Source organism: Centroberyx gerrardi, chromosome 17, assembly GCF_048128805.1.
Source record: "Centroberyx gerrardi isolate f3 chromosome 17, fCenGer3.hap1.cur.20231027, whole genome shotgun sequence".
In the NCBI taxonomy this organism is placed as follows: domain Eukaryota; kingdom Metazoa; phylum Chordata; class Actinopteri; order Beryciformes; family Berycidae; genus Centroberyx; species Centroberyx gerrardi.
In genome coordinates, this window is record NC_136013.1 from 5,977,861 (window position 1) to 5,998,517 (window position 20,657).

Consider the following 20,657-nt stretch of genomic DNA (forward strand, 5'->3'; position numbering starts at 1 on the left):
TGGCTTGGGTTGGGAAAGTGAATGGAAAATGCTTGCAGTGCCCTGGAGCAAGGCACTAAACCCCACACTTCTCTGCTGCAGCTCAGAGGTGAAAACATGTACAACTGTGGGAATGTGAAGCAGGATGTTGCTGGAAAAGATCATGCTTGCTCAGTCAATCTTCCCTGGATAAATAAACATCTTGAAGTGTATTGGTGTATGATTGATTCTCATTACCTTGTCCCATTTGGCGTTAATCTCCTGGGGGTTGATGGTGGTGTAAGGGTTGGAGCCGGCCATATTGACATGATAAGTCTGGACAATCTTGGCGATCTCGTTGTGGATGCCCAGAATGGCCTGGCGCTCCTTGTCCGCCTCTGGCAGCGTGGCTTTGAACTGCTCATGGGCCGTGCTTAATCCCTGACACACAAAATACAAATGCATGAAGTTATAAAACATAAACGATACAGGCTGTTTCACTTTTGCATCTAAAAAGAGAGTTGGCTTTCTTTTCCTCTAAAGCAGACTCTACCCTTGTCTCCAATGACGTCTTTTTCTTTTTTTCGAAAATATTTATTGGAACATGAAGCAAGGACAGTCTGGTTTTCTCTCTCAGCGTCACACTGACAGTGCTTGAACTCGGTCAACAGTTATTCACTTAAACATCACAAGGCCAACTCTATTTTGAGGAAGCTTGTTGTATAACTGAGAAAGAAAAAGACCAAGAAACTGCACAGCATAGAAAATTCAACAAGCACCATTTAAAACAAGGCAGGCAAATATCAGTTGATTCACATATCTTATATCTTATATTTACATTTTCATTTTCATACTGTGTATTTGTGATTTTTCCATTTCATAACGTATTTCATAGGACAGTGTTTTAATACTTATATCTATACATACCAAATGTGTTTATACATATTTAGATTTATATATATACCTATATTAGATTTACCTAGATTCATATTTACTTATACTAACATATACACCAAATAGTTTCAAGGTGTCATATTTAGTAATCCATATTTAATTAAGCAATTGAGAGTACTAGTAACATCTGTAAGTAAATCCATAAATGTTAGTAATCCATTTCTTTCTTTCTTTTATTTCTTTCTTTCTTTCTTCCATACTTCACACCTTTACAGTCTACTTTGTTGGCAACATATGTTTACATAACCCCACAACTACTTACATTCTTTTTTATTGCTTTTATTATTTTAGTATTTCTACTAGGTGTGTCCCTATGTTCTATTTCCTTTTCTCTATTGAATCCCATTACTTTTTCTGTTCCAACGACCCAGTTTCCCCACTGGGACCAATAAGGTTTAATCTCTGATCTCCCTGTCAGCGCTCTCCGTGCTCACCTGGATCTCTTCTATGGTGTGGACGATGAAGGTGTCCTGCAGGTCCTCCATGGCGCCCTCCATCCAGTTGTTGAACGGAGCCGCTCTTTTGGCAAACTCAAGGTACAGTTGGTCGATGGTCTCCAGCAGCTTCTCAGTTCTCTGTCAAGCATGAAAACAAATGGTTTAAACGTTCACTTGGACATCAAATTCAAGGACTTTTCAATGACTTTCTTGGGCTTGTTTGGTGAAATTCAAGAGACTCAAAATTGACATAGAGACCTCATTTTTTAGTCCTGATCTTTTAGTCATGAGCTGAAGTACACTGATTCATTTGTGTATGGGCTATATTTTAATTAAATTAAATTACATTAAAAATCAAGTACTTTCAAGGCAATCCATTTATTTTCAAAAACTTTTAAGCCACTTTCAATGATTTTCAAGGCCTGTGGGAACCCTAAAAAACAAACGGTCCGTTCGCAGCCTCTCACTGTGCGGGAGAACACTTTCATCTTCATATGTGTAATTATTATTTTTTAGAAAAGCACAGGGAGTCTACAAACTAGGAAAACAAAGTGGGTGATTATCAGTTAGAAATGTGACTCTCCAGTAACTCAACAGGTCTCTTATTGTTTTAGGGAGAGAACAGGGTCGCCCCAGCGTGTCCCTCTCTTAACCCCGTCTCACCTGCAAAGCCTCGCTGCGTTTCTGGGTCAGGGCTCCCAGCGTGTCCCACTGGTCACAAATCCTCTGGCAGCGAGCGTTTACACTGGGGGAGTCGTAGTAGTCCAGCTCACTGGAGCACAAACACAAACAGACAGGCGAACAAGAGATTCATTATCGCTATCTGCATCAGGCCTGCTTTCATTTACATGATTTCCCTTAGTTGTTATTCATGCATTTTGTTGTTTTTGTACCATTCGCTTCCTTGATTCATTTTAATGTCATTTGATTCCTGTTGAGTCTTTGTCATCTTGATTTTTTGTTGTTTGTTTGTTTGTCTTTTGGGGTGAAATGTTCTTACAAGCCCCTTGGGGTTTCTTTGTGTCACACACAAAGTTTGTATTTCTTTTTTTTCCCCTTCTCTCTTTTTCAGTGTTTGATCATTTGCATTGTGCAAATGAAGTGAACCTAAGTTCGACAGAGAGACTTTTGATGTTCTTTCATGGAAAATCTGATGACAACAACAACAAGAGAGAGGGAAAATAACTGAAAACACTTTGACACCGGAGAGCGAAAGAGTGAGGGAGAAAGAAAGAGAGACAGAGAGAGACAGAGATGGAGAAAGAGAGAGTAGAGAGACAGAGAGAGAGAGAGAGAGGGGAGAAAGAGAGAGAGGACAGAGAGTGAGAGAGAGAGAGAGAGAGAGAGGAGTGACAGAGAGAGAGAGAGGAGAGAGGAGACAGAGAGAGAGACATAGAGAGAAGGAAACAGAGAGAGAGAGAGACAGAGAGAGGAGACAGAGAGAGAGAGACAGACAGACAGAGAGAGAGAGAGAGAGAAGGAGACAGAGAGAGAGAGAGAGAGAGAGATGGTCAATACAGCCATGGAAGAGCAGAGATATTAGAAATGGAAAGGTCCTGGATGTGGCGTTTGGTGTCATAAGCCACCTTCAACATATCCTGCTCTGTTTTAACCTTCATCATCACCCTGCAACACAATCTACCGGTATTCACCCCGGTCTGGTTCGCCATCCCTTACTTTAACTCCTGTGCGATGGCTGCGATCTGCTCCACGCGGTCCTGGTGCGCGGCCAGGTCGCTCTCAAAGGCCTCGTGTTTCTTCAGCAGGGCCTTGATCTCTGACAGAGAGGCCGTCTCGTAGTCCCGGTGCTGCAGCATTTCCTCCTTGCCTGCAGGGGGAGACAGAGAAAAATGTACGGCTAAAGTTTAGATCAAATAAAATAATAATCTCAAATCTATCAGTTTCACCATCTGTGTTCATATAGTACAGTTGTAAAGTGATATGAAAACAAAGGGCAACTGCACTTCAAAACTGCACTTCCATCAGACAATATTCCAAACATTTGAAATGTTTATAGCCTATAATTTCCATTCTACTTCATTGTGGCCTTTACCACCCAGCCTGAGGCACAGGCTGCCAAACAGGAGCATGCCAGCTCTCCGTGTTCAGACAGAGAATAAGTGGGAGAAGTCTTCTCAGTACCATCGGTCCAGGCTTCATGGATGGCTGCTTTCTGGCGGAACTTCTCTGCCAGGTGATCAAGTCTCTCCAGCCTACGAATCTCATTGAGGAGCCACTCTTCATAGCCCTTCTCCGCTCCCTCTAGACCTCCCCACGCATTAGAGATGTCCTGTACAAGGCAAATGAAAAGACTCTTGAGGGTTTATTCTTACCAAAAACAGACATAAAGGTGTTGGTTCACCAGGCTATTTTTGGGCAATATAGATGGGCAACGCTAAGAGCGACAGGCAACAAAGTGAGACATGTGTTCAAAAATGTATTAAAATGTTCCCTAGCAACAAGATGATTAATGCAACAATGCTGAGGTAACTCTTTGGCCACTGTTGCCCATCAGAGTTGCACATAAAACCTGAGGAGGGTTGGATTTCCTAAAGGCATCTTGATACTCTTTGCCAAATCAAATCAAACTTGTTTATAAAGCTACTTTTAGTTCAAAACAACCTTGTCAAGAAGTGCTTTACAAGGAATGAAAATCACATAATTCAATTTAAAGCTACAGTAGGAAACGTTGCTGTGTTGACAGCTCCAAATGGCAGTGAGAGGTAAAAAACTTGAACTTACAATATCCAGAAATCATGTGACATGGCAACAGTAAACTGCACACAGCATGCTCATGTTTAACCTGGCCAGTCTGTGATGCTTTATACCAAAGGGGAATTGATCTGTCCCTTCCTCAGTGTCCATACCAGACACATGAATTATATTGTGGCAAATGGGGTGAATCTACAGGGTCTCAATTAGTGGGGATGAGACTCTTCTCTGTTGCAGCCCTAGTTTGTGATTTAAGTTGATAATGTGTGAATTTTTACATAAACATCCTGTCTAATGCAGCTTTAAAAGCAAGAAAAACAAATTGCAATCCAATGATATGAGGAAAATTATGTGATGTATGTGTGAGTGTGGACACGGCATCCTGGGAGCACGTTCCTCTCTGCACCACAGACTTTTAATGGAACAGCAGCAGCGTTTGTGTGTGTCTGTGAGTTTGTCTCTCTGTGTGTGTGTGTGTGTGTCTGTACTTTCACGAGTCGCTGTGACCTACCGAGACCATCTTCCCCTCGGAGGGCATGAAGGCGGGCCGGTTGCTGAGCCTCAGCTTGGTCTGCAGGGTGTTGAAGTTGATCTCCAGCTGGCACTTCTCCTGCACCTTGGGCGGCTTATGCAGGCGGCGGTAATCTCTGAAGTCCTCCAGCTTCTGCTGCATGGCCTGCATGGTGTTCTCCGGCACGCGGTTCTCCAGCCAGGGGATGGTGCGGCGGATCCACTCCAGCAGCTGGGGAGGTGGTAGTGTGTGTGTGTGTGTGTGTGTGTGTGTGTGTGTGGTGAAGGGCCAGAGGAAGAGCATTTGAAGGGGAAAGAAGGGGGATGATGGAGGCAAAGGAGAACCATGCAGATAAAAGAGAGATGGAGTAAGAGGTTTGGCAGAGAGGATGTAAAAGAGGAATATGTGCGTAACGAGTCGTAAAAGAAGAAAAGGTTGAGATAATCCGTTAGCTAATTGGTTAGTTATTCATTTGCTTCCTTACTCTAACTAATCCAAACTCAATCCAAACTTTAAATTATATTGATCTGATGCTTTTACACCTTTAAGACACAAAGCAACCATGTTTTCCTGGGTGCCGGTTTATCTTGGACTACCATGTTTTGCGGTCGCTAGCCCTGCACTCACATGGAGCACGAACACCCCCCGGGGGCTTGGGAGGCGAGGCAGGTAGGGGAAAAAGGGGAAGAGAGAGAGAGGGGTAGAGAAAGTGCGGGGAACATTATAGGAAAAAAGAGGGGTGTGCTCACATCACTGGCCAGCTTCTCATAGTCCTCCATCAGCTGCTCATTCTCTTGGTTGACAGCCAGCACCTTGCAGATCCTGTTGGCCGCTGTCTCTGCCTGGATGGTGCGTAGGGGAGGGGGGAGAAACAGCGTGAGACCCAGCATTGATTGAAGGCGGTTACTGGGCATCGTCATAAAGTACCGGCGGTGTTCACTCATCTATACTATACAATGTATATTCGGTGTATGCTCTATAAAGTTAATCAATTTGATTTATTTCCACTGTGGGAGCCATTGCACTGTAGAAGTTCCTGCATGCTGCATCTATCCTATACTACTTTTCCAGACTAATCATTTTGGGGATGGAACAAGTTGCAACAGAGCAGCAGCAATGCAGCAAGCATGTAAAAAGTGGGACTGCCATGACGGCTATGTCTGTTATACAGTCTGGGCTTGTGTGTTGCACTGTGAGTGTCATCTAAATGTCCTAAGATTAATAATCGAATGTCGCTTTCTAGCAGGAGGGACTCTAGAGAGAGACAGTGACAACTCAAGAGGGCTTAGTCTTTAACAAGGACACGTCAGACACATATTGTACCTGTCGTCAGGTGTGTGTGTGTGTGTGTGTGTGTGTGTCTCTGGGGCACCTTTCTCTCTGCACCACTGTCTTTTTATAGAACAGCAGCATACAGTACGTTATTTTAGCCTCTCAACCTACATACAGAGAGCTGTGACTGGGGAGATGGAGAGCGAGGCTCCCAGGAGAATAACACAGCCCAGCAGGGAGAAAGAGGGGCTCATCCATGACACAACACTTCTTTAACACATGGCCTGTTTGTCTGTCTGTCTTTATAACTGGACTGGCAAAGGTAAGAAGGAAGGAGAGTTTCCATGACAACATGTATTCAGTTAACCCGCTGGGTTCAAGATGAATAAATATGGTCAGAGAGGCTCATTCAAAACAAGAGCAGAGGATATGTAGAGAAAAGATATTTGCAGCAAAAAGAGAGAAACTTGCAACATGCACAGTCTTGGGAATATGCAGTGTGATGGTGTATTATAGCTTACCAATGCATCATAATCAGCCGGATATAAAAACCTTCCACCAGTATTTTAGAGAGAGATAAAAATGGCTCAGATAATAGGATGATATTGAAATCGAAAGAAATCCATCTTTGAGTGTAATGAATCAGCCCTAACTGCACCATTATTGATTTTCCTCTAAAAAGCTTGACAAGGAAATTTACAGATTTAAAAAGACAGCGCCTGTAATCTCACAGCAGTGTCCTTTTTGGAAGCACAGAGCCATACAGTAAGGTAGACTCGAATCTCTCTCCCACCCCGTTTCATAGCTCACAGACTGGCATCCCACACACACACACACACACACACACACACACACACACACAGGACGGCTTCCAGTCTCCTTTGTCAGGAGATCACGGGGGAAAGTTGGCCGGCTCTGAGACATGCTCTGGAGGCCCACGGAGCAGCGGGCGAGAAGCCTTAAAAGGACAGCCAGGATGTGCAGGTCGTGCTTCCATGAGCAAACGCAAATGCTTGCCTGCTGGGCCTGTTTACTGGAAGCCCCGACAGCCAGGCTTTTGGAGCCGCTCTACTATGAATTGCTTAGTCCTGACATCAGAGCCAGCAGAGACAGGAGAGAGGACAGTGGACTAGGCAACCAGCTGTTGGACGATAACTATCTCACAGTTGATCTTTAAAGCCAACTTGGACCTTGTATTGTAAATCTAAAGTGAGGATTTCCACGGCTAGGTCCAGCCAATGAGGCAAAGTGAGAAATGGTGTTTATAGGGAAATTTCTGCCCCAGCGGGTACAATCTGAGGTAAATTATGCGGAGGTGGAAGACCTATTCCTCTACCTCCTGCCTCTATGTGCCAGCCATGCCAGCATCGTAAAAAACCGCGTGCCAGCCAGCAGTGGTTTCCGGGCCTCCGCTCCTCAGGAGGTCAATAACTCCATTAGGGAGTGGATCCTAATAAAGATTCTGAGTGCAGGGGGGATTTAACGGATATCCTGTGTATGAGATAAGTCTCTATTATTCTCTGCAGAGATCTTTAGCGGATTTGGCATCATGTATTCCACTGACAATATAAGAACTGTATGCTGGCAGGTTGTGCGCTAGATCAAGAATCGATATCTCTTGCTGCTGAAAAGGGACAGATGAGATGTTTCTGCATAACTCAGATTGCCACCCATGCTGAAAATGTTTGCACTCGCAGCGCTTTAAGGCACTTCAGATGAAATCGTCCGTCAAATGTCATATGTTTTGAGATAAGGATGTTAACAATGCAAATGTGTGTGTTAAGTGAGGGTGTGGGCTGGGTAATGAGATGAGATAAGCTTGACGCAACCAGAGATCCCAGTATGACTTGCAGCTAACAGCCATCTACTGTATAAGGCTGCTTTGCTTTGGACTCCATCCTTCACAGCAGGACAGCGACTCTTGCTGGCAGGAGATAGGGGGGTCAGGTGAGCCTAGCTGCTCACTGATTGGCTCGCTGCCACTGCAAGATGGCTTCCTCTGCACAGACGGGAAGAGTTTTTTTCAGAACCTAGGTTTGCCAAATGCTTAAAAAATCCATCCCAAATCCTCAAGATGCCTCTGATACATAGATTCAGAAGTTTTGCAGTATCGATAATATTGTGAATATCCAAATTGGTTCATACAACACCGCAGTTTGTGTTGGCAGTGTTGACAAATGAAAAATATGCGTTCCAATTCAAATTTTAAAAAGCTTTAAGAGGTATTTGGCTTGCCAGTTTGTATTACCATCTTTCAACCTTTCAGTGTTAATAAGCAAGTAGTTTTCCATATTCTCGGGTGTAGTTTTGTGTTACTGCTTGCTTGGTACTGTCATACTTTAAGGTCAAATGCTGGTAAAATTGGACTGCGGTTTGTCTGTCAGACTCTGCCAGCCGCTTTGGCAGGTATCCGGTCATTGTTTGGAGATTATTTTTTATTCAAAACTTTAAATTGGCTGGTTAAACAGTAAAAGTGTCCAGAAACCACCAGGCACTGTGGCCGGTGGATGAAAAAGTTTGTCATGTGTCCTGCCCTGCTAGCAGGACGGGGCGGCGGCGGTGGTGGTGGTGGTGGTGGAGGGGGGGCGGTGGGGTCTCACCTTCTGCTTGCCTGAGAACGCGTGGTAGTAACACGACACATAAGTCATGACGGCCTTCTCATCTGGCCTCAAGGTGCTAATGATATCTGCCCAGGGAACAGAGGAAGGGGAGAGGCACAGAAGAAGAGAAAGAGAGAAAAATGCACCGAGTAAAAGTGTGCAGAGACAAAAGGGGCCAGCAGGGGGCGTAATCACCGGAGGAGGCGGCAGCGGGCACAAGTCGTCTCCAGTCTACCAACGGCTACAGTTTGGCTCCAAGTTTGTTGCTTTAATTTGGTTTCTCTCCTTGTGGACGCTGATGACAGAATTTCCCCTTAAAGATTAATTAAGATGAACTTGACTTTAAGGGTGAGGTTGCTGGGATGGCTGGAATATGTATACAGCTTGATTTACTTCAACCTATCAATATGTACATATAAGTAGCTGTGCATGATCAGCTCAAGCCACAGTTTAAATACATTCACACCTTGTAACCAAGTGCCGCTAGTAATTCATCCCAAAACACCATATATCAGTTTTAGAAAATAATTATTACTGGAGTTTTGGCATCCAATATCTCCAAAATATAGAGGATTCAGTCACCAACTCTCCTTTAGAAATAACCAGATTTGTTTTACTTCTGTAAGAGTAGGTGTGACTATTTTCGAATGGTGCATTTCTTATTTTGGAACTAAACTTAGCAACATCCCACGCATCTCTAGCACATTTTGAGGACCTGCCAGCGCCATATCATATCCCACACCTTTCAGATATATGATGCAATTCAGAGTCCAGCTGTACTTTCATCGCTTACCATGAGGCAAGCCGCCGCCGCCGCCTCTTCACTCACTCCAATTATAAACAAGAGCCATTTTTGATCTGCGTTGCTTAAACACAGCTGTGCTGAAATATACTCTTTTGTTCCGGGCCTCTCAAATGAAATTAGGCCTTATATAACTCGGCTCGGCGATGCTCTGTTTCTCCCTAACTGTCAGAGAAGAGACAGAATACAATCTGACGCCTGTTTTCCTGTTGTGCTCTGCGTCTGACTCCGCACAAAGAAGATGCTCCAAGGTAGCTGTCAAACTAACAGACAAACAATCATTATCCAATAGAGAAAGTCTTGAGTGTCAGATACAACACTTGTTCCAGAGAAACAAGGAAACAGACTACCCACTTAAACCAGACTGCGCTTATCCATTAAAACGAAACGACAGCTTCCCGCTCGACTTTGAAGTGCCGGTTTTAATTTCATTCATTCCTCCACCCTCCATTTAAGCTGTCGTTGTCAAGGCTAAACATAACCATCCATTTAAACTGTTGCATCTTTCCCACCATGCTAGACTTCGGGGTAATTTGATTCCCTCTGTCAGCCACCGTGGCTTTTATCATCGGCAATCATCGTCATTTATCAGACGAACTTCCCAGCACCTCCCACTCTGCTCAGCCTCTGTTCAGCGTAACAAAACTCTAATCAGAGATGAATGGAGGGAGAATTGGGTGTCCTGTGGTGCTATTATATCGGGGGTAGACGGGAGACACGCTTGTGCCCGTTGCCTCTGAGAACAGAGTGTTGCTGTCCCATCATGCAATTGGTGGCGTGAACCATGCGGAAAGTGAAGGAGAGCGACCCCTGGGGGGGCGGGCTGTGCACTGCAGAGAGAGAGAGAAGGCCACTGTTAGGAGAAACACAGGAGCAGAGGAACAAGGGACGAGGGGAGTGAGGAAGAAGAGGAGGAGGAGGAAGAGGAGGAGGAGGAGGAGGGGTAGGCGTTGCATCCTGGGATACCTTCTGGGCGCCTGAGAAGGCGTGGTAGAAGCTAGAGACGTAGGTCATGATAGCCTTCTCGTCCGGACGGGCAGTGCCCACAATGTCTGTGGGGAAGAGAGGAGGTCAGGGAGGGGGGAGGGGGGAGGGGGGGGGTGTATGTTAAATAGAGGACACATAAACGAAGAGACAGGAAGTAGAACTGGGGTTTAGTTCTCCACATAAACAATATCCAGGGAAGAAAGAAAAACACGCTGCGTCACTCTCCAGATGTGCTTAACAGGCAGGATTTGATAGACTAGGCTAACTTTGCGGTCTGTCTCACACACACACACACACACACACACACACACACACACACACAGAGTAAGACTTTCTAAGTGAATAGAACAAAAATACTTGAAGAAACACTATGAAGTCTTTCATTTGAGTGTACAGAGAGAACTGCAGACTCAGATTAAAAAAAAAAGGCTGTGTGTGTGTGTCTGTGTGTGTGTGTGTGTGTGTGTGTGTGCGTCTGCATGTGTTTAAGAGAGTTAAATACTAGAACAAAGCCTGTTTTCCTCATCATCATTGTAACATTTTCTCCACTGCTTACCTTCTGCGTCCAACATCTTGGGGATGTCCAGGTACTTCTCGGCCACGTCGAAGGCTGTGTTCAGGTTGGTCATGGGATCATCCTGTCGCCAGGAGCAGAGACATTTGACTTTTATAGATTTCAAGAATTATTCTGTATTATCTGGGTTCTGCAGTGCTGCCGTTTTATAGTAGCACAATTAATGGCATCTGGAAAAGTTAAAAAGAAGAACTGCAAATTCAAAGTAGATACTGGCAATTATTTTTTCCGATCATGCTCTGAAACGTCTTTCCTGCTCCTGTACTAACTGTATTTATCAAGGTGAGCGCTCCTATGTCTTACGCAATGTAGTATTTTTTTTTCGACCTTTTGTTACTTGTGAATACAGCAAGATCCAAAACTCCTTGTGAGGGAATAACACTCTCTCACAATTAAACCACTGAATAGTATCTGCATGTTACTTAATTACACTTTGTTTTAGTCTACTTTGGTACCAGATGCGTGGCACAATATGCTTAGGACAATAAAATTTGTGCCATAAAGTTAGAAAATTCAAGGAAAATATATGAAAGTGAATTTAGTATACATGACTGACAAATTACCTGACACTGTCTCAACTGTCCTGATGCAGTAAACCCCACTCAAGCAGGTTATTCCAACCAGGTTAAACAAACTAACAAAAACATATTTACAACTACTGTTTGACCTGGTTTGGTCTCCATAGCACACCGATCAGCTGCTCTTCTCCTTTTCTGACTGTATTTGTGTTGGTTTTGCTTATATAATATGACATATGGTGAATTTGCATCAGTATTCATGGTCTTAAAGGCTGTTCTATGCTTTATGTCTTGTACTGTATGTTAGACGACACGCTCACCTTGCGCAGTTTTCCGTAGTCGATGAGCTCTGGACGGTGTCGATGAATGAGCGCACAGAAACCCAAGCCATCTTTCCAGCTGAGAGAGAGGGATTAAGAGAGAGAGAGAGAGAGAGAGCGAGAGTGAGTGAGTGAGTGAGAGAGAGAGAGAGAGAGAGAGAGAGAGAGAGAGACAAATCGCTGTGTTATGGGTGAAAGTGAGGTGAAACCTAATGAAATGACGAATGGAGAAGGAATTTTACTTTGCTCTTTGATATCAAGACAATTTCCCTCAGTCTGTCTCTCTAATCAGTATCATGTAACACACCCACATCCTCCTAGTCACAGGTCCTTGTGTTACCATGACACCGCTGAGATTTATCACTATCAGAGCCTAAATGGGGTGACAGGTTATCTAACGAACCACATGGCCCGAGTCTCTTCTGAAGCTGGCTCTAACGCATGGAACACATTTGATTGGCTTGGGTCTGTGTGTAAAAAGCATGTTACAGTGAAGAAGATATTCTAATAAGGTGAGAAAATGTCACATGTTTCTGCTGCAGTGTCACATGAATGTTGTTGAGTCAAGTGGCTTGGGGCAGAGCACGATAATCATGATAAGATCCCTTGATTCCAGCAAATTCTTGAATCAAATGCATAGAAACAAGAGGAATTTTCTCACCCTTGTGGCAGATGTTTTTACTTGTTTTAAGAAAAGCAAGATTTTAAGACTAAGATGCACATTTCTTTTGGAATGAAGTGGTATTTTGGGAACAAACCCAGTCTCTCTGATGTCAGAGGAGAACAGCAATGAGACAGTAAGGAGGTCACCGCTGCGCCTCTCTGATGAGGGAAGTGGAAACTAGAGTGGAAATGACCCATCAAATTATTTTCGAGGACGGTGCCAAAACGGGTAATCAGTTAACTGTTGAGGGTCACATTTGCTCTGTGAAGCACATTGTGCTGCTTTGTTGTATGAAATGTGCCATACAAATAAAGTTTGCATTGACATTTTGGAACATATTGAAAATATTGATAATACTGATTCTTGCTTGACTACTTCTGTACTGAGATTTATTTTTACTTACATTTTCTAGAGTAATTTTCTAGACAAGTAATCTTACTCTGACTTGAGTAATATTTACAGATATAGTCATTTTGGTCTAATTTTTACCGGATGCTTGTAGAACTACTGCAGCACTTGGGCTCCATCCCAAAGAAAAAAATCAGGTTTCCATTGAGAGATACTAGGGTTCTTGTTGCAATATATTATTTTCGTTCTACTGAATAACTTGTAATGTGGAATAGATGCAGGATAAATGCATGAAGGGGGACTTTTACAATGACCGCTGTACCTGAAGCAGCGATACTTCTGCTTGAGTAAAATATTTCAGTCCTCTGTCCACCTCTGCCTCTCATCTCCTGACCGAGACGTATTGCTATCATCTCTCACAGAGAAACCACATCAAAGGCCGGGCCCCTGCGCTGACAGGCCCCTCTCCGGCAGCAGGATCATCTGGCCTCTCCCTTTACCTTCTCCTGAAATGACCTCCCTCCCCTCTCTTCTCGCCCTCGGCTTTCATCCACATCTGAGGCTCACACTGGTCCTTTTTCAATAATTCAGTACTCATACAGTCATCCCACCACGTGGATTCATTCCTGACTAAACCCACCGGTTCTCACATGCGTATGAAACAAGGAGTGGAAAGTTGTACACACACGAACATAGTATTGAGGATACTAGCTCCTATTGAAGTTGAAAATGAACAGATTATGCTGAATATCACAACAGAAAAAACTTACAAAGACCAGAAAGCATCTACAGCAAATGGGATAAGGTGTTCACATGCCTCAGTATTCAAGTTAATTATTTATAAGACTTGAAAGTAGTAATCCACAACATTTTCATATAAATAAATGTCCGTTTTCCTACTGTCTAACTGATTGATATAACACAAATATGATTAAACCTACACCCAGTTCATGAAAGCTTTTACATTTTTCTGTTCTAAACACCCGGTGTCTGGTAGGTCTTTTCCCTGGAAAAATCTTCAAACTTCATCAACAGAAAATCCACGTTACTGGCGACAAAGTTGGATTGCCAAGTGGGAAGTGCAGTGCAAAAACACACAAAAAAAACCCAGCAAGGATATCGCAGATTAGCACTTTAATACTGGAATATCAATCCAAATGCTCTAATTGATATTTCGTTTTTAGAGGATTCCCCACCTCCTCTCCTACTCAACTGGTCTGGTGATCATCTGTGCCGCATCATGGACTGCTTCCACAATTATGTATTTTAGTATAGTCTTGCATTTAACTTCTGTTGTATTCAAATCGTATGCATATAATCCTTTAAAAAATTTAACCAGGCAAATCGAATACCATACTCTTATTTACAGTAGTAGCAGGAGGGAAGGATTCACTCACTCATACTTTTTGGGCGGTCAGTCCCACTGCAGTGTTGTTCTGTTGGCTGCTGAGCAGATCCACTGTTGGGAGTTCAGTGCTTTGCTCAAGAGCACTTCGACTGGAGTCTTATGTTGCATTTTCACCAAGCATGTTTGGAGCGGTTTATTCAAACTTTGGAGAGTTTACCCTTTTTAGTTTACCAATTGAACTCAGATGGCACCAATGGATGCTGACATCTGATAGCCAGCATTTACTCATGCTTGGAAAGCCTAGCATAACAAAATGAACACGGGGCAAACCGCAGTCTGGACTGATGCTCAAATACAGCTATTTGTTCATGTGTTCTTAACTAGTATGAACAACAGATGTCAAATACAGCAAAGAGCGCAGACAAGTCCATCATGTTTAGCTAAAGTTACAGGGTCTGGGATTGGATTTGTTTTGACTCCCTTAACCGCCAAAATCTTTAACTTTGTGGTATGATTATCAAAACTGTGTCATAAATGAGCTACATGTGAGTGAATGTGACTTTTGTTTACAAGTCCTGTTTCACTTAATTGAGCAGTGTGAGCCTAATCAAACAAAATGCAACAAAGTAAACTTTTCCACTATGGTTCCGACCAAAGAAAAATCTGGTTGTGTGATAACAACTTCGCTCATTCCCTTTCTCCGGCCCAGTTTTCCCCGCTGATCCAGGGATTTGATCTGCCAACTTTTTGGTCATAAGCCCGGTTCTCTAACCTTTACCACCACTTGTTGCTATGATCCCTAACTGCCATGGGGCATGTTTGCACAATTATGCATTTATTACATTTTATGTTTTACCACCCAAAGCCTTACCTGATGTGAAAGTTTTGGATGTTGACGTTCTTGTAGGGCGCAGTCTTCCTCTGGCACCACAACAGGAGGCCTTCTTTGGCGGATGTTTCTGCAGTGGGGAAAAAGGATCATTGTAAAGTTAGTGAAACTCTCAGGCTTTACCTAGACCGATTCACAATCTATTACCGCTAATCCCCATTTAGTGGCGGATTAAGTGGAGGTGAGGTGAATGGGAAGCATGTGTGATTGCCCGGATGTTTCGTGCTCTCTGGTTTCCAAGAGGTGTGAGGTATTGTAGTCTATCCAAAACAGTAAAATAAAATACTCTAAATCACTTTGCATTGAGATCTAAGGCCATACACATTTCAATTGGATTATACTGTAAGTACATTATATAAGTTAAACAAGAAAAGAACCGTATCGTAACAATTTCCATCTCTATAGGAAAATAATATTCTCCAAAACATTAATATTCAAATTAGCGCACATTATCTAAAGTCTATATCCGGCATTTTTCTGGGGTTTTTTTTAAGCTCAGTGATATCCGTGACAAAGGTCTCAGTGCCGAAACATTGTGTCAATAAAAGTGTTTTCAATTGCAAATGAAGACAGTGAGCGGGAGTTCTTTTCAGTAAAGTGAATTAATGAGAGGAGTGTGGAAATGTTCCCACACACACACACACACACACACACACACACACACACACAGTACCTTCCACGGAAATGTCTTGGATAGCGAAGCGGAGGATTATGGTCCAGATCATTCCCAGGGTCATCTTAGCATTACCATCTACGATCTCTGCAACAAGGGGAAAGCAACTACATTTACATTTTGCATTTTACACATTTGACTTATTCAGAGAGACTTATTCTACCGCTGCAGAGACTACTGCAGCGATAGAATAAGTTTAAATTTCTAGATTGGCAGTATTATAAACTGCTGAAAACAAGGAGTGCAAGAGTCAAAACAATAGTGGCCTGATAGAGTAATTAAATAGCAAACAACCAGAAAAACAAAAAAATACATATGTTTTTATTCCCCAAGTTGTTTTTTTTCATATTCACGATGACTGGCATTTACTAACTGCAATTCATTTTGCCCTTTCGAAACAGAACAGGAAAGAAAACACCATTATGCAAGTGACAGACAAAGAACGTATTTTTGCCAATGTGTTTTTAAACAGGTTCCAGCGGCCCAGGGGTCAAGAAACCCAACTCAACACATAAATGACTATGAAACCTTTCAATTCAACACCAAAATTGCAGTTACATGACTTTTCTACATCGGCAGTGACTTGTTCATAATTAAAGGAAACTGAGTCAGCCGGTTCCAGGCCTTTGTGAATGAAATGTGCGATGATTCAATCTTTTGAGTCTGGATCTGTTAAGCTGTGCATCAACAGTGTGCCTGTAATTGGCGGCTGTGAATGAACTGCCTCTGTCCGGTCCTCCCCGTGTTGTTGATAATGAAAATCCCCTTCAACAGGTCATCCTGTTTGCCCGCCTTCAATAATCATTCGTTTCTTACTCTAATCCAATAAGACACGGAGCGCGGCGGCACCGCAGCCGCTCAACCGTGACGGACAAATTTGTGACTGTGAAATGTCAGTTGGGACGTCCGTGCATGTAGCACGGTGCAAAAGATAGCTGGGATTGAATTAGGAGCTTCGATACGGTGGGGGGGGGGTGGAGCTGTTAGGGCTGACATGTAGATCCATGTTGAGATTAGGCCTCAAGAACATGACTGATCAACCTGGGGGAGGAACACAAATCCTGTTAATTCCATTTGAAACTATCCCCCTCCCCTCCTTCCCCTATTTCCCTCTCCCCCTGACGCACCTCCCGAAGCGTCGTATGGCCCTGCGCCTCCAACCCCCCCCCCACCCACCCCACCACCCCACCACCCTACCACCCCACCATCCTACCACTGCTAGCGGGGAGCTGGGCAGCAGGGCCGCGCGTCCAGGAGGGGATTCCAGTCGGCTAATCTGTCTGGAATGCCGGTCTGGCTTAGGCGCTTTTATACCGGCCTCTGTGTGCGTTCGCCCCCGGACAAGAGAGCAAGTATAGCAGGGAAGAGAAGCAGAGAGGCATACAGAGGAAGAAATACGAGGAAAAGCGAAAAATTTTGATTTATTTCATTGTTTTATTGATTTGCATTTCTGGAAATGCACCAGTGTTATGCACAAGTTGGCTGATTTTCAACTGGAGTTCCCCGGGGTTTGATGTTAAAAGCGTTTTTTTTTCCCTCATCAAGATTTCTTTTAGCATGCATGGCTCGTACAGGGAGGGACAGACAGGGCTAATGATGGGGGGGGGAGGAGCGGAGGGCGGATACAGACATGAGAGCTGGACACCAGGAGCTCGATGGGTCAGATCAATTGATGCCCCCGAGCTGAGGTTAACCTTTTTAGGTCAGAGACTGATGGGTGGGTGGGGTCTAAGGCACAGATGGGTGTTTTTATTTTGCTTTTTGGTGTCTTTTTTAAAGATTTTTTTTTGCATTTTTTTTTTACTTTATTAGACGGTCACAGTGGAGAGAGCAGACAGAGCAGAGAGAGGGGATGACATGCAGCAAAGGACATGGATTCAAACCCATGGCACTGCGATTAAGACTTAACCACACTCTACCGGTTCAGCCACTGTGTGTTTAACCTGGATTTCACTCATTTACAAGGGCTCTTATTTACCCTCAAATATTTTAAGATTACTTGGTGTACACACTTAATAAAATAAATCAATCAGTAAGTAATAAGTAATTTTTGTCCTCAAATCTATGACGTGTGACATGTGCAAACACACCAGGCTACACGCTGTCAATTCTAGAAAAGGCCAGAGGGCTGTCACTCTCTCTCTATGTGTGTGTGTGTGAGAAAGAGAGGGAGAGAGTGAGAGTGAGAGAGGGGAGTGTTTACTCTGCTAAAGTCTTGTTTACTCTCTAATGGGAGGAGGACGGACATCCCCAAGTTATTTGTGCTGAACAATGAGCAGCCTCAGCCCGGAGGGGATTGCTGATCCTAAGATCTGCTCTCAGAAAATGCACTGCAAAGCACAACCTCCGCCGGAACACTCTGGAATAAGGATCTCATTAAACTGCACAGCAGCCAGCAGCACTGCCATGGTAACAGGAGAGAGGGCGAGAGACTACATTATACAGAAGTATTTACAGCAGGAGATCCAGCAAAATGGTTTCTATTGATTTCCCCGACTTGGCTGATAGTCTAATTAAAACTGATGTGCAGCAAACTGAGATGTAAATAAACCTACTGAGGGTCAAATGACTTTTGCCAAAACGTCACGGTAAGACGGTTAAGATGTGACATTATTCACTCACCCTCTGCTCCAATAGACACAAGCTTCACTCCTTTGCTGGCGATGAAGTCGAGCGCTTTGTTAACGTTGGAGATCTTGTGGACTCTCATCTTGCCTCTCTCTGGTTTGGCCAAGCGTTCGCCTGGAAACAGGAAACAGACAAAAGGCAGATAGACAAGAGGATGAGGGCTGTGTTGTTGCCACAGCACAGTCTGCCAGTACCCTCTCAATGCACAATTTAAAAATAAATATGGTTTTGTTCTAAAAACCAATATATGAAATAGAAGAAACTGAAATTGTGGTTTTCGGTGTCATGGCCAGCCACATTGAGTTAAAGTTCGAGGGTGCATTGGAGCAGAGCGATCCTCGAAACTAGGAGAAAACTTGAGATCCCAATGAATGAATCCAACATTGTAGAGCTTTTCAACACCGAATGATAACTTTTGATGCTGATCCTGATATCAAAAATCAGCATGGTGCCAAATCTTCAATTCTACAATACCATGCCATCTATTTTTCGTTCCGGTCTGCTGGTCGGTTTACCTGAGATGACCTCCAGCAGCAGCATGAGTTTCAGCCCGTCCCGGAAGTCCTCCTCGATGTTCTCGATCTGCGTGCCTGCTTTCCTCAGGTGGGAGTTACACCAGGCTGTGAATGTCTACGGAGAAGGAAGGGAGAAAAGAAATCTGTCACTAGACATATAGATGTATAAGAGCACTGTATATATGTGCAGCAGGGAAGGAATTCCCAGCTCTCGATACACACAGGCCACCCAGGTGCTCGCAAGGTACAGCGAACTTGATAGTGATGCTATCAGAGTCTCGTTATGCTTGAAATGGAAACAGCCAAATATGTTAAAGTCGACAAGGCTAACGTCATGACAGGCTAACAATAATGCACAACACATGTTTAGATTTGGGTCACTAACCACTAAGGCAGCAGGGTGGCATAGTGAGTAGTAGGGATGGGAGGATATACCAAAATTCAATATATCGCAAAGCAAAAAAGTTACAATATGTATCGCAAGGCAGAAAATTGAATCGCGATATTAGTTACATTTTATTCTGCTGTAGTAATCACAAATGAGACGGCTTGCCCATCACAATTTCACAAGCTCTCCATCCAAATTATATTATTTGCACTTTGTAATGACATTTTTAAATTGTTGTTTATGATTGCTAGAACAATCTGTGGCTCAAACATAATTCTGCACCGTCAGACTTTGCTGTCATTGAACGTTTATTTATTACATCGTATCGTGGTCGTATTGAATCGTGAACGCCGTATCGTGTATCGAATCGTATCGTGAGATAAGCGTATCGTCCCATCCCGAGTGAGTAGGGAGATCGGTCCTCAACAGGAGGATCTGGGATCAAAACTCCCTGAATCCCTACCAGATGCAGGGGTGCTGTTCTGTATCTGACCCTGACCTCTGACCTCCCTGTGGAGGGGGGCAAGAGAAAAGAGAATTTAATTTCTCTTGTATGTCATTGCTAAAAATACAAAGTTTTAATGTAAATCGGTGAGCAGGGGATGAGAATTTTTTCCACTTCGTCACAACTCTCCATGTGCATCTACCTTGTCAATGCTAACATGCTAATGGAGTGTATTTTATCCATGGTGCCGTGCCACACTGGATCATTGTGTACTGTATACAGTAGGTGCAGCAGGCCTTGGATTCTCAGGCATCGCTGGCATGCTAACAAGCTAATGGAAAACATCTGGGCCAGGACTTCGGCCGCCCAACAGGAGCTGGCATGAGCAGTGGGCCCGCCGCGCGCCCCGCCGTGAACGCCTCTTTATGAGATCCCGGGTTAATTACACCCAGGGCCCGAACATCAGGCACCATATTTCCACCAGAGCGCTGAAGGAGGACCTGCAGGAGCAGAGCCAGCCACTTATGAAAGCCAGCACTGTCTTCCACTGGCCTGCCTTCCACTGCCGGGGAACAAAAGCCACTTAAAAGTCACTGGCAGGCTGGTTCGGAGCGCTCTTGGAACTTCCGCGATGAGATCACCCTTAAAAACGGAGTGGCGTGAGGTTTGCACGGCTATCAATAAACTGGAGTGTGGAAGAGCCGGGTTTCAGATGTGTGTGAGTTTGATGGTATGTGGTGGAGCTTGCTAAGAGACGCTAACCAATGAAAAAGCCTAGGGAAACCCTGTGGATACTGTAGAAACTGTGGAAGATGTGGAACTTCAGTGGAAAGGGACAGATTATATAGTATTTTATCTCCAAGGGGGGAGCTGGCAGAAAAAGACCAGCATTGAAGATTGATGTGTTCTGCAAATAACGACTGGCAGCCACACGCCCTCGGCCCCCGGTGCTATGTAAGACAGTCCCGCCAAGTTACTCCTGATTTAAGTCAAGCCCCCAACAGGCCCAAAGATATTTCAATTAACCTTTAATCAATAGTCCCTCTTGAGGCTAGCCAAAGTCTTTAAGCAGTTGAAAAAGGGTTGTGGTGTCAGCAACTAACAAGGCTATAAA

The 20,657-nt window shown here is 43.9% G+C and overlaps 1 protein-coding gene across 3 annotated transcripts in view; it reads right to left on the minus strand.

Annotated features, from left to right (window-relative positions):
- The window catches only part of actn1 (actinin, alpha 1), a 50,666-nt gene that overhangs the window by 7,997 nt on the left and 22,012 nt on the right, over positions 1-20,657 (minus strand). For all 3 annotated transcript variants that reach the window (XM_071896521.2, XM_071896549.2, XM_071896537.2), the window contains exons 2-15: positions 18,711-18,825; positions 18,190-18,309; positions 15,568-15,654; positions 14,877-14,964; positions 11,646-11,724; positions 10,790-10,871; positions 10,213-10,298; positions 5,322-5,414; positions 4,573-4,803; positions 3,492-3,639; positions 3,027-3,177; positions 2,013-2,121; positions 1,347-1,487; positions 217-399 (exon numbers count right to left, since the gene is read on the minus strand). In XM_071896521.2, the coding sequence (XP_071752622.1) occupies positions 217-399; positions 1,347-1,487; positions 2,013-2,121; positions 3,027-3,177; positions 3,492-3,639; positions 4,573-4,803; positions 5,322-5,414; positions 10,213-10,298; positions 10,790-10,871; positions 11,646-11,724; positions 14,877-14,964; positions 15,568-15,654; positions 18,190-18,309; positions 18,711-18,825 (1,713 nt within the window). The remainder of the gene's footprint in view (positions 1-216; positions 400-1,346; positions 1,488-2,012; positions 2,122-3,026; positions 3,178-3,491; positions 3,640-4,572; positions 4,804-5,321; positions 5,415-10,212; positions 10,299-10,789; positions 10,872-11,645; positions 11,725-14,876; positions 14,965-15,567; positions 15,655-18,189; positions 18,310-18,710; positions 18,826-20,657) is intronic.